The 13397-nt window shown below is 49.8% G+C and overlaps 1 protein-coding gene across 1 annotated transcript in view; it reads right to left on the minus strand.

The window, feature by feature from the left end:
- Nucleotides 1-13397, minus strand: part of GRIK4 (glutamate ionotropic receptor kainate type subunit 4) — a 207757-nt gene that overhangs the window by 60058 nt on the left and 134302 nt on the right. The window contains exons 4-6 of the mRNA XM_031506858.2: nucleotides 10878-10975; nucleotides 8050-8215; nucleotides 1891-2069 (exon numbers count right to left, since the gene is read on the minus strand). Of these exons, the coding sequence (XP_031362718.2) occupies nucleotides 1891-2069; nucleotides 8050-8215; nucleotides 10878-10975 (443 nt within the window). The remainder of the gene's footprint in view (nucleotides 1-1890; nucleotides 2070-8049; nucleotides 8216-10877; nucleotides 10976-13397) is intronic.

Raw genomic sequence — 13397 nt, forward strand, 5'->3', positions numbered from 1 at the left:
AAAACTTCCAATTTCCCTTGCTGATCCCTTCCTGGGGACAGTGACAATGCCAGTGCTCCCTGTGACTCACTTTGAGGTCAGGGAGTTTTGTTTCAAGGACAGAAATCAAGGTGAGCAGCAAAGCAGTGCTTCTCCCATCCATTCATTCCTGGCAGCTGGGAGCTGGGAATCATCCACGTGTCTCCAGCCCATCTGTGGAGGCTGAGGCATGAGAAGCTGTGAATTCCTCTCACTGGACAGACCCAGCAAACCCACAGAGTGATTTTCCTGCTGTGGGGTAGGATGTGGGCTCACCTGCTGCTCAGCACCACCATCCCTGGCTCCCAATAAAACACTCTGCAGCACCACAAGGTGCACGAAGTTGTCAAATCAGGAGCTCTTTATTTATTACCCCCCATTCCTACAGTGCTCTAGCTGGAAGAATTGGGTTTTACTGGGAAATGCTGGCAATTTCTGACGTTTCTCAGGGGTGGCAGAAGGAGGCTGGAGCTGGGCAGGGAGCTGTGGGTGCCTGGAGAGAGCTGCTGGGAGCCTGTGGGAAGTCACTATAGCAACAGAAGAGGGGGACAGCCCTCAGCAGCCAGGCAGCAATAGGAGAAAAAGGGGGAAAAAACACACCAAAAAAACTCCTCTGAGTAGACAACCCCTAAAAATCCCCCAAACTGTCTCTTTAAAACTGAAAAATGCATGTAGTGGATTAAAAATCTTTTTTGGGGAGAGAGGAATGATAAAAACATTCCTGCTGGATGCCATCAGGGGTAAATCTGACACAGGCAAGGCCTTTGGATGACACACACAGTGACAAAATGGAATGCTGCTGCAGCCAGGGGGATCCCAGTGCTTGGATCCTGTCCCCCTTCAGGAATGTGCTTCTTGTTCCCTCCAGGATGTAGGAAACTCTGCTCCATCTGGAGCCACTGCTCAGTTTTGAAGCAGGCTATCAAAACATGTGCTAGAAACTGCAGCCAGAGACCATTTAAAAATAAACAGGATTAAAATAAAATCTCGGTTAATAAGACAATAAAAAGAAAAAGAAGGAAGAAGTTAGACATATAATGGGAGGGGGAAAAGGAGGCACAGGAGTTATTTCAGAGAGCTGAGCAGTCCTTCACAGCTCTTGGATGGCAACACCACTTGTGGAGAGCAAACACATCCCCTCAGAGCAATTCAACCACTACTTGCACAGATCCAGCCATGGAAATTCCATCAGTGACAATTCCCCCTTGGGCAGAGTGCTGCTGTGGGAATTTTCACATTTCAGTTGATGCCTCAGGTTTGGCTTTTCTATTTTTCACACTCTGTGCTGCTTCAGTGTGTGGGTCTGAGCTTCACATGAGGGGATGCTGAGCTCTGTGCACAGAGCAGGGACACAAAACAATTCCTGCTCCAGCTGGGCACCAAGGACAAATGATCCAAATCTCAGCCCAGGAGCACAAACACCGTGGGCTGGAGAGAGAAAAACAAGCAGGATGGGACTGCCTGGGCTGGAGCTGGAATGGGACAATGAACTCCAAGGTGCCAATGGAGCAGAACTGATCCCAGGGAGAGCCCCCGGGAGCGCTCGTGCATTTTGGGACCATTTTGGCTCATTTTGTGGCCATTTGGGTTCATCTTGGGCTCATTTTGGGTCCATTTTCTTCATCTTGGGTTCATTTTGGGACCATTTTGGTTCATTTTTGGTGCAGCCCTGGCTGGGCTCTTGTGCTGCCCAAGGTGGATCCATGGAGGACATTCCTTTGAATAAATCCTGCTTTATTCTTTATTCTGTCCAGCTCTGTTCTAGCTCAGCCTGCACAAGGCACCAAAATATCCCACAAGAGATGGCTGTGGGGAGCAGCAGCATCCCGAGGGACAGGGGAGGGACAGGGGAGGGACAGGGAGGGACCTCACCTTCTGCAGGATGGTGTGGGACATGGAGGCGTTGGCATGGACGATGATGGTGGCTGTCTTGTCATCTCGGATCTCCTTCAGGAGCGGGGTGGGATCCCGGCTGTCATCCAGCATCCGCACCGACAGCGTGTCCTTGGAGATGAGGAACTGCCGCAGCAGCTTCTCCAGGTTCAAAAGGCCTTGGGAGGAGAGAGAGAGAAAAAAAAGAACAGATCCCTCTGAATGTCAGGCTTGGTTCTCCCATGGAACACGGTGATCCATGGCAGGATGCATTCCTGAAGTTCTGGGTCTGTGCACTGCAAAGGAAAGGATTTGAGGCTCACTGCTTGGGCATGAAAAATGATGGAGTTATTATTTTTCCAGTTATTCCAGCTGTTCCTCAGAAAAAGGTTGAGGAAAGGAAAAGATTTGGGGCTCAGCTCTGGGTTCAGCAGGGAAGGAAAAATGATGGCTCTATTCCAGCTGTTCCCCAGAAAAAGGGAGAGGAAAGGAAAGGATTTGGGGCTCAGTTCTGGGTCCAGCAGGGAATGAGAATAATGGAGTTATTCCATCTGCTCCCCAGGAAAAAAAAAAAAAAAAAAAAAAAAAAAAAAAAAAAAAAAAAAAAAAAAAAGAAGTGGAAAGGATTTAGGACTCGTCACTTGGTCCAGCAGGGAAGGAGAAGTGATGGAGCTACTCCAGCTCTTCTCCAGGAAAATAAAGTGTCCCCAGACTCATCTTGGGAAGAGATAAGACCTTCAAAACAAGGTCCAGACAAAGTCTCCATTATCTCCCTGCATGTGGGATTGTTTTGGTTGCTGGAGGATTATTCCTCCCTCTCAGCCTTTGCATTTCCAGCTTCCAAATTAGGTGCCCAGGAAGGTGCAGCTTTTTTGGAGATCTTGGAGCACTCTGATGGCTAGCTGTTCTCTCCCAAGGGGATGAGAAGCTCTGCTGAGAGTTGGAGACCACTGCAAGAATACAACTTTAAAAAATCGTGACACAAATAAGCATGGGCACGTCAAGGCCTCCTTCCAACACAGCTGCCTTGAAGCCTAATAAGATGTCAAAACTCCTGCTGCAGATTTTGTTAGTCAGGAAAGCAGCTTTGATAGAGTCTCTCTTGTCTCCAGCTGCTGAGTTTCATCAAGAAATAACCTCCTGCCAGGTTTGATTGACCAGAGGAACCAGCAGATGGATTTGTCAGCAAGACACAGCCAGCATAGCCACACATCCCCTCCCCACGGGAAGACAGCCCCAGAAGAGAGCTGGAGAAACAGAACTATCAGCAAGATCACAGCCCAGCTGGCAGAGAGGCAAATTAACCCTCAAGTCAGAGTTTTACTCTTAACCTGAGTTATTTTTGACTGCACCAATCCACTCATTCCCCAGCAGGGCAGGAGGCAGGGAAGGGTCACAGCAGGATGGGATCAGTGCTGAGCTCTGCTCTCAAGGACTCCCAGCACTTCACCAGGTAAGAGAGCAGTGCAGGGAAAGGGACACATCCAAGATGAGGAACCTCTCGTTGACAGGGAGAGGTTTAAAGCACTCTGAGTTTGCTCTGAGCACCTTACCTCTCCCCTTTTCTCTGGGTACAGGCAGGAGCACAGCAAGGGGTTACAAAAACAGCTGTGCCAGGACTTTTCTGGGTTACATCAGCTTCTTCTTCCTCACCAGGAAGAAAATTCACTCTGCTTCCAGCACACAGGGACCTCACCTGAACACTTCTTTTTCTTCTAACCCAGGTGAACAGTAAATTTTACCTAAGCCCTCCATTTGACCCTTGAGGATGTAGAAAAGTTTATTTTCTCCTCGTTCCACATCTGCAGGGGAACAGACAGGCTGCCTCAAATTACAGCCCTGACACCACCAAGTTTACTTGCAGCTCATCCCAGCTCACTTTGCTGCTCTCAAACCCAGGAAAATTTTTCTAAAGCTCATCAGGCACAGAGAGGAAGAAGTGGAACCAGGAGGGGAAAAAAAAAAAAAAAAAAAAAAGAATCATTTGATCTCCACCTTCAGCTTGAGGAAATTATCATTTCCAGCACGTTAGATCCTACCTGTAACCTCATCCAGCCTCCTGCTTGCATCTGCTCTTGCTGAGTGCAGGGAAGTCTCTATTGTGCAGAGATTCCCCTTTGTTTGATGCTGGGAGGATGTGAGACTCTTGCTGCTGCTGCTGCTGCCAGACTGGCACTTCAGAGGGATGTGAACACCAGCAAAGGCTTGCAGACTCCTCCTGGCACCTTTGAAGTACCAAAGTGAGGACAGAAAGGCTGCAGCAGGCACCTGCTGCTTGAACACTCCCATGGGGAGCTCTGAGAGAGGTTCAGGCTGGCCTGTGGCAAGTCCTGACCTTGATTATTTGATTTTTCCTTATGCAAACATCTGGAGCTGCCCCACTCTTGAGCTCTCAGCAGCAGAGCTGCTCCTGAGAAGATGGAAAAGCAGGAGCTGGAGCTCTCCTGGAGTGCCACATCCCTGTTTAGTGCTCCTGCTGATGGAGGAGCTGCTCCTGGGAAGGAGGAAAGGCAGGAGCTGGAGCTCTCCTGGAGTGCCACATCCCTGTTTAGTGCTCCTGCTGATGGTTGCAGTCCTGGACATGGATGGCTGGGAAGAGAACATTCCCATCATCCAGCCTCGCTTTTAATCCCAACAATGTTTCTTCAAACATCTCTCTGGGTGTTTGAATTAAAAAAAAAAAAAAAAAAAAAAGTATTTTAAAAAAGGATCAAGGATGTGCACAAGGCCTTGGACCTCCATGCCCTGGTCACCCTTTCCAAGCATTGGGTGTTATTCCCTCCCCTCTGGCAATCAGAGAAGCTCTTAAAAAGCCCATATGCTCCTCTATTTGCTTTTGTCAGTTAAGATTTCTGTGGAATCACTCAAAACCTTTCAGAGCAGTTCTCAAACCAGCTATTTCTTGGACATCCCAGAGAAACTGAGTCAGATAATCTTATTTTATCCACTGAACCGAGTCACACAAATCTCCTTCTGTTCATGGCACTGCGTTTTACATTCCCCAGGGCATTACACTTAGGCTGGCCCAAGTCCTTTTGTTTTAAGGGTCATTTTCTGCCTCTGCCAGGGGAAATCACAGCCAGTCCCCAGAGGGAGGCTGTGACAGGATGAGTGTGGCAGGGGAGGGCCCAGGGGTCCCATCACACAGCCTCGCACTTAAACCAAAGCAGCTCCAGCTTGCCCCTCCTGGGATCTAAATAATAACATCCCTCAAAGCAGCATTTCCTCACTGATGAGCAGGAATCTCTTATGCTTCCCTCAGCTGCCTCAAGGGAACCTTCCAAAAGCCTGATGTGCCTCCAGTTAGTTGTTTAAGGACTGTGCTTAGGAGCAGTGCATGTCCTCAGGGAAAATCAGGGTTTGTGCTCCTACACGAAGCTCAATTAATGTCTGTGCTCTGTAAAAGCCAGGGACCTCATAAAACAGGAAAGCTGGCCAGGACAGAACACACATCCAACCAATGTGATTAATGCAACGTTCTCCCTTTATTAGAGACAAGATGGCAGTTTTTATACACTTCTATACAGTTTAGAGTTTAAAAAGGCACTCTGATTGGCAAGCTAACATTGTTTGTCTTTGTCTTAAGGTGGCCTAAACCTCACACTATAAACCTGTACTACTTCACACCCAGACAGCCCAGTGCTCCCCATCACACCTTAATACAATTTCTGAGCCACAAACTCTTAATTTCTAACTGTGCCACAAACTCTTAATTTTTAACTGAGCCACAAACTCTTAATTTCTAACTGTGCCACAAACTCTTAATTTTTAACTGAGCCACAAACTCTTAATTTCTAACTGAGCCACAAATCTTAATTTCGAACTGCGTCAGAGGCTGGAAGGCCTCGCAAGGCCCAGATCTGAGGCCCAGGCTGGAGTAGCTCAAATCTCATTCCAAACATAAATCTTGCCCTCTGTCTCTCAGAAATGCTGCAACACTCTGTTACAGTCGGGGAATGCTGGGCTTCAAGCCTGGCTCAGATCAGGTCCTTGCTGAGCACAAAGAGCTGGAAGGATGAAGGCTCCTGTCCCACTGCTTCCCTGGGTCTGGGGAGGACTCAGCACATCTTAAATATTGAGTTATCCAGCAGCAGCACCAGGGCTGGGTAAATTGGATTGCTTTGGGTAAGAGGGTTTGATCCAGCTAAATAAAAATCATATTAATCATATTCATCCCGGTGGGAGACACCCTGGCCAGGAGCAGGGCAGGGGTGCAGAGCCCTGAGCCTCCAGCACGGCAGCTGAGAAAACCTCATTATCTTTGCATCCCTTCTTGCTTAAGGTGAAGGTTAGACAATGAAAAATCCCAGCTCTGGGAGTGATGTGGGAGACCATTTGCATGATTTTAATTGCGTCATTTTGAGCCAGGGCCTTTCCTGGGGTGGATGTGAGCACTGCTCACCGAAGGTGATTTGCTGACCTACCCCAGCCTGCTGTCCTCGGGGCACAGAAAGCACAAAGGAGAGGCAGAGACACTCCTGTCCCCCAGCCCTGTGCAGGAACCCTCCACAGCAGCTGCTGCTGGGGCTTTGCCCAGGGCTGGCTGAGAGCTCCCGCCTGAGAGCAGCGTTGCCCTCATTTTTAAGTGTTAAGTTTTCTTTTATAGCTCTTTCGGAAGTTTTAAAGTTCTCATCTGACGTTCCACCCCTTGCAAAGCCCCCTGAATATCAGCTAGCTCAGAGGTCCGAGGCTGTGAGGGGAGGAATATCAGGAGATGGCAAAGATTCCCAAAAGAGGCTCTTAGCCCAGATATGTTGGTTCAGCTCTCTTTATTCTGTGGTGTCCATGTGGAGAGGATAAACAGGAATTGTCAGGGGTCTGTACAGACTTTGGACAGGGTGGGCTTCCCTGGCTCTCCTGTTGGGGCAGGAAGGAGGGTCCAGGGTTATCCGATCAGAGCCACAGGGTCCCAGGGAAGGGGAACAGAGTGCCCATGAGCTCACTGTAACACTCATCAAACTTCTTTAGCCTTCTGATGATGTTTACGTATTTGAGAGTCAGAGTTCCCACACAATTTCATGTATAGATGAAATAGTTTACTTATTTCTCTGTGGGCAGAGAGAAATGATTGATTGATCTTTGGAGCAGCGTGGTTGGAGAGGTGGTAATTCCATCCTCCAATCCACAGTCACCTTTGGAATTCTAGAAATACCAGATGTTTGAATAAAACTGGGCCTTTTTCTGCTTTGAACTTTCCAAGCTTCTGTGCTCTCATTTTGTGTCCAACGGCGACAGAGCAGCACTCCCAAAGCTGGCCCTGCCCTTTCCAAAGACCCTCTCCCAGGCTGTTTATGCAACCTCCAGAGGTGATGTGGCCACCCCAAATCTACCGCACGGCGACCTCAGAAAGCACAGGACACACTCGGCTCCAGGCACTGGGATGCAGCCTGCTCCTGCCACACCAGGAGCTCTGCAGGGATGGAGGTGGTGGCCCTGGAGAGGTGGAGATGGCCCTGCCAAGGTTGGAGATGGTCCTGGAGAGGGTGGAGATGGGCCTGCAGGGATGGAGGTGGCCCTGCTGAGGTGGAGGTGGTCCTGCTGATGGCGGATATGGCCTTGCAGGGATGGAGATGGTCCTGCTGAGGGTGGAGATGGCCCTGGAGAAGTGGATACGGCCCTGCTGAGATGGAGATGGCCCTGCAAGGATGGAGATGGCCCTGCTGAGGTGGAGATGGCCCTGCTGAGGTGGAGATGGCCCTGCAAGGATGGAGATGGCCCTGCTGAGGTGGACATGGCCCTGCTGAGGTGGAAGGTTCCACTCTCCAGATGCACAATCACCAGCAGATGCACGGCTGCAGAGCCCAGGAGGGTGTGCACTGTGCTGTTACCCAAATCCTGTTTTTAGGCCACAAACAGCACATGGTTTGGGCAAGCCATATTTCAAAGTGCTTTACTTGCTTAAAACTAATCTCCAGAAACAGGCCTACACCTTAATTTTCTTTTCTGTGGAAGTCCCATCTGTGGAAGCAAAATGCTCTTCAAACAGAAGGCAGGATAATCTCTCCCCATCCCCTTTCCTCCTCTGAAAAACTCCTCCACGGGGCACCAGGGTGGAGAAACTGGAGTAGAAAAAGCTGCTCTGACCAGAGACATGAGGACCTGGGACCTTCTCCACCAAACAAAAAGGAGATGAAGCAGAGGGGCCTGGCCAAGACTTACATTCAGCTTTGGCACAGATGAGGCAGGCAGTGGTGCAGTTAAAGAAATTCAGGATTCCTGCCACGGCCACGCTGATGTCGGTGTTGCTGGGGTGGAGGTTGAGGGTGGTGAACCTCTGGAGCTGCAGCTTCAGGAACTCCTCCGGAGCCACTTTGAAGTGAGGAACCTGAGCGTGGGGAGGAGGGAAGAAAATATAATTAAAGAGGAAGTAGAAATAAAAACAAGTAAATCTGCGATAAAGGGCCTGTGGTGTGAAACACACAGCAGGCAGAAAGTGGAATATCCCAATAAAACTGCAGAAGCAGCGCTGGAGTCAAGAGGGGAGGGTGGGACTCGTGCAGCAGCAGAGGAAAATAATTATCACAGCAACGAAAAGCCACGGGAAGGAGTGGAGCAGGAAAAGTCTTGCTGAGCCACTCAGAGAAAGGCATCGGGGACTGTGATTACAGCACAGGAAACCTTCCATGTGAGTCCAACCTAATTAGCTGGGGCGCTAATTGTAGCTGGGCCCAGCCTTCGTTTGGGAAGGATGCCGTGCAGGACACAGGGATCATCCAGGGCGGTGAGTCCAGCCCTGCCTGCTGGATGGAGGCACCACCAGGTCATTAATTAGCAGAGATGAAGGCAAGAACAAGATGACCCCGCGCTGGAGAGGCTGGGCAGAGGAAGAGCAGCTGCAGCAGCCAGAAGCTTTGGGCATTTCTGATCAACAGGAGGCCAGACAGGGCTGGAACCAGCAGTGCTGGGCTTGTCACTGATGCAGGAGCAGCAGCTGGAGCGGGATGCTGCTCCACGGGGAATTTCGGGAGCTGGGAAGCCGCAGGGCTGGCTCTGAGGAAGCTCTGCTGCACATCCTGCAGAGCACGGGTGGAACAGACACACAGACAGAGCCCAGACACCGCGGGCTCAGCCAGACAGAGAGAGGCAATCTTGTTTTCCTTCTGCCTCTTTTGGAACAAGCAGAAGTCGGAGAAAGGGAAACATCTGCCACAGCTTTGTTAGCAGCATGTCAGGTCCTCTTTCCCTCCATTATTGGTCCTTCCAAAGCCATCAGCCCCTGCCTCCCACCTCGCTCCTCCTGGGAGAGCCTGTTAGCAGCTCCTGGAGGCTGCTTCATTGCAGCAGGAGCTGTTGGTTAGCAGAGGGGAATTAAGGAGCAATAAGCTGCTCTCTGCCTTGAGTCCAGAGGTGGCTTCCTGTAAGCAGAGCAGACAGGGCAGCTCCTGGCAGCACCCTGATCCCTGCTGGGAGCGATCCAGATCCAGCTTGGGACTCACTCGGGTGAGGGAATCCAGCAGCACAGCAGCTGCCAGGGCTGAGCACAGCCCTGGTCACCCCCTGCCCTCACCCCAGGAACCTCCTCTCCTGTCCAGGAGCTCTGCCCTGTTGGAAGAAAAGGCACCCCCCACTCAGGGAAGAAATGCTGATGTCTGCTGCAGATCAGAAGGCTGAAGGATAGCCTTATTAAAACTACACTATATTACATTAATATACTATTTAAAGTGATATTATTTTATTCTATATATTTATTTCTTACTTATCTAACTCAAACTCGTGACTCTGCTGAGAGCACAGCTGGATCCCACTGGTCACTGACCCCAACCAACCTTCCCCAGAATCCAACCCAGGTGAACAATCTCCACACCACATTCCACATGGGAAAAACCAAGGAGCAGAGACAAAGATTGTTTCCTCTTCTTCTCTCTGTGAAATCCTGAGAGACAGAATTCTGTCTGTCCAGTGAATGTGCATGCCACATTGGCCCAGTGCAATTCCCATTTCTGGATGGGGGAAAGGGATTGAGGAACACAGGACAGGTTCATCCCCCAGAGCATCAGTCACGCCAGCTGGTGCTCGGTGGCTGCCTGGGGACACTGCTCTCTGTCCCTGAGGGGTGGCAGCAGGCACACAGGGCTCTGGCTGGGCTCTGTGTCCCAGCTGATGCTCCTGGGATGTAAATCCCACGGAGTTCCTGCAGGTTTACATCATGTGGAGGGCAGCCAAGAGAACCAAACACCTCAGGAGGGCACCAGCGCTCACCTCTCCTTTTTGAAGGAAAAAAATAAATCAGCAGCCTCAGATCAGAGGCTCAGAATTAATATGAATTTCAGAGGAAAAACACTTGCAGGGTTGCATTTCCTTGGATGCAGCACATGTCCAGGACATTTAGCAAGAGAAAATGCTACAAAACACCCTAAGGAGACCCCTCCTGCTGCAGCCCTGTGTGTGCATCAGGGATGGAAGATCCCTTCCATCTCTTCCACACCCCAGGAACAAGGACCAGCACTTGCTTGTGAATGCAAATTATTTACAGTGCTGAGTCCCAGCCTCCTCTCCTCCATGGCTGGGCTCCAGAGAAAGCCACTAAATGGCTGAGAGATGTTATCTGCCTTTAAAGGGATGAACTGTGAGAAGAGAACTCAATTTCTTCTCCGGAGTGCAGAGCCAGATCCGTGCAGCACGGTTCGAGGCTTATAAAATATTAAATCCAGCACAGAGCCTGGACACAGATAAAAAAAGGGGTCGAACTGGATGGAACAGCAGTAAACACAAAGCAGCTCCCCGAGAATGTGCAGAAAGCCACAGCAGGAGCTTTGGGTTTGCATCCATCAGGGCAAGTTTGGGCTTTGCAGCCCTCAGTCAGTGGGGACGTGGCTGGGTTGGGGATGAATGTGAGGGGAGTTGGAGAAAAAGGGGTGCAGAGAGGAAAAGGGAGGCAGAAAGAGGGAGCAGAGGGGAAAGGGAGACATTTCGAAGGTCTGTGCATTAGGAGGAGGGGTGATCAAGCATGCTGTCCACTCTGAGCATCACAAAGGAGCTGCACTTACCTCCTTCTCCCCGCAGATGTTGCTGATAATGGAGCTGGAGGCTGGGCTGGAGGAGGGTCCCAGAACTCCCACCACGCCTTTGGGGAGAATCTGGCACACTGTGGGCAGCAGAGAGAGGGAACAGAGATCAGAATTCATCCCAAAATTCCAGCAGACAGTCGTGCTCACAGTGCCTGCTGCACCTCAGTAAGGACATGGCCTCATCTTCACACAACACCCTCTCTGCCATTTCCATCCCCAAAATCCCTTTTTTCCCCCTGAAGCATTGTCACCCTGCCTGTGGCACTCTCCATCTTCCCCCAGCCTTTTAAAACCTCACCTAAACTCTCCCCAAAATCCCAGAATCTTCATCTCTGACCCCTTTCTGTCCCCAGGAGAGAAACATGAACTAAACTTTATGAAGATGCTACACACAGCAGTGACCCAGCTTCAAAGCATCAAACAGACTTGCAGGAATTTCTCCCCTCATCTCTGCAGAGTTCAGTGGTGAAAACAAGGATTTCATTGCTGGTTTTCATTTGTTTTGTGTTGTTTTCTGCCTGGCAGTAGTTAAACCTTCTGGCTCCCTGCCATCAAGGTTAGCAGAACCACAAAAAACACTTGACAAACTGAAGTTAAATCTCTTCTCAGGTTAAACTGCAACCCTGGTTTTGGTCTGTTTAATTCACAGCACAAATCCAGCTGAATTTCAGTGCCAGCAGCAGCCCAGCTGGTGTCACCTCCCTGCTCCATCCCCATCTCCTGCATGGCTCAGAACCTTTCCTGCAGAGCAGGAAAATCCTCCTGAGCAGGAGCTGAGAACCCCTCATGCCTCAGTCCCTGAGCTCCTGAGAGCTGACCTGCCTCAGCATCCTCACACACTCAGGTTTTTCCCCTGACAAAGCCATGTTTGCTCAACTGGAATCTTTCTGAAGAAACTGGATACTGAAGGGGAGGAAGGAGGCACCAAAAGGGAGAAAAGAAGCACCAAAACTCTTATGAGTTCTGGCCAGGGCAAGCTCACAACATTTTCTGTGTGTGAAAACCAAACCACTGCATCCCAAAGCTGAGATTTCAGCTCTTGTCGCTATCAAACCTGCCTCTTGCACCTCTGAGCAGCTCTTGTGAGGGTTGTGAGGAGTTATTTGAGCTGGAAAAATTCAAATATGAACACGGTTCTTTTTGGTAGTAAAGTGAATTCATCATCAAAACTGCTGAGCTCCAGATCAGAGCAGGGGTTTTAGTGACTTCGAGTCTTTAAATCAAGGCTGGCAGTGGAATAAAAGCTCACTGTGCTTGGGGTGGTTTTAGAACAGCAAGTTTGGGGTTGACTGTGGGGTTTGGGAAGTGAACATCTACAGTTTCAAGTTTTCCCAGAGAAGCTGTGGCTGCCCTTGGATCCCTGGAAGTGCCCAGGGCTTGGAGCATCCTGGAAGTTGGCCCTGCCCATGGCAGGAGGTGGAACAAGATGATCTTGAAGGTTCCTGCCAATCCAAACCATTCTGTCATCTCTGGCCTTAGTTTCCTCCACAGTCTCACAATTGGAATGTGAGGCCCAAATCTCATTTAATTTGTCACTTTGGGGAATTGGTTTTGCTTCTCTTTTGAAGGAAAAGCTCCTTATCCTCCCCAGTCCCTGCTGATTGCTCCAGCTTCTTACAGAAAGTGCTCATGAAATGCAAACATCTCCTCTTGGGTTTTCCTTCCTTCTCAGCTCCCTCGCCCTCCAACAACTCAATCTCCTATGAAATGAGGGATATTTTTCTGCAGCTTCTTCAAAGGAATCCTGGAGTTGATTTTCTTCCGTGCTTAAAAAATTTACAGGCACTTAAACCTCCCCAGAAGATCCTTTTAAATAAAGAGCAGCAGCCTGAAAGCCTCGCCTGCTGTCTCAGCAGCACCCATCAGTCCCTCTCAGCTCTGCCATCCAGCATCCACCAGGAAGGAGCTGATGCACAGGTAACCAGGACAAAATTCCTGGGAAAATCTCCTTGTTCCGTGCAGGTGAAAGTTTGGTGAGTGGTTTTCTTCTCGTGCCTGCTTGCAGGAACAAAAAGTGGGTTAAGTAGCTATAGCAACAGAGTTGCAACAACTGGAGGAAGAAAAAGATCTGGCTTATCAGTACCAGGGGGAAACATCCACAAAAATGAAGGAAAATGAATGGAAACAAAGTGGAGGTGCCTGAGGCAAAGGTTTTGACCACATTTGGAAAGCTTCTCTTGTCATCCAAGTACATTTCTTATTTCAGAGCGTTGCTCGATGCTGTCAGGTCTCCACAGGGAGAAAAGGCTCGACCTTGCTGCTGCCATGAGCATCCACACGAGCACTTGCAGGAAGTGGAAATGTTGGTCCTGTATCCAAAATCCACCCAATAATCCCAGGGAACGTAACTATGGATAATTACAGCCCCCCTGCCACTCAAATCCCTTCATAGCCCAACAGCTGGGCACCACAAAGGCTGTGGGCTGTGCAGGGCCCTTTGTGAGTGCTGCAGGCTCCAGCAGCTCCGAGTTTCTCTCCCAGTTTTGATGTGTTTAGAAT

The sequence above is a fragment of the Lonchura striata genome, chromosome 23 (assembly GCF_046129695.1).
Source record: "Lonchura striata isolate bLonStr1 chromosome 23, bLonStr1.mat, whole genome shotgun sequence".
Classification (NCBI taxonomy): domain Eukaryota; kingdom Metazoa; phylum Chordata; class Aves; order Passeriformes; family Estrildidae; genus Lonchura; species Lonchura striata.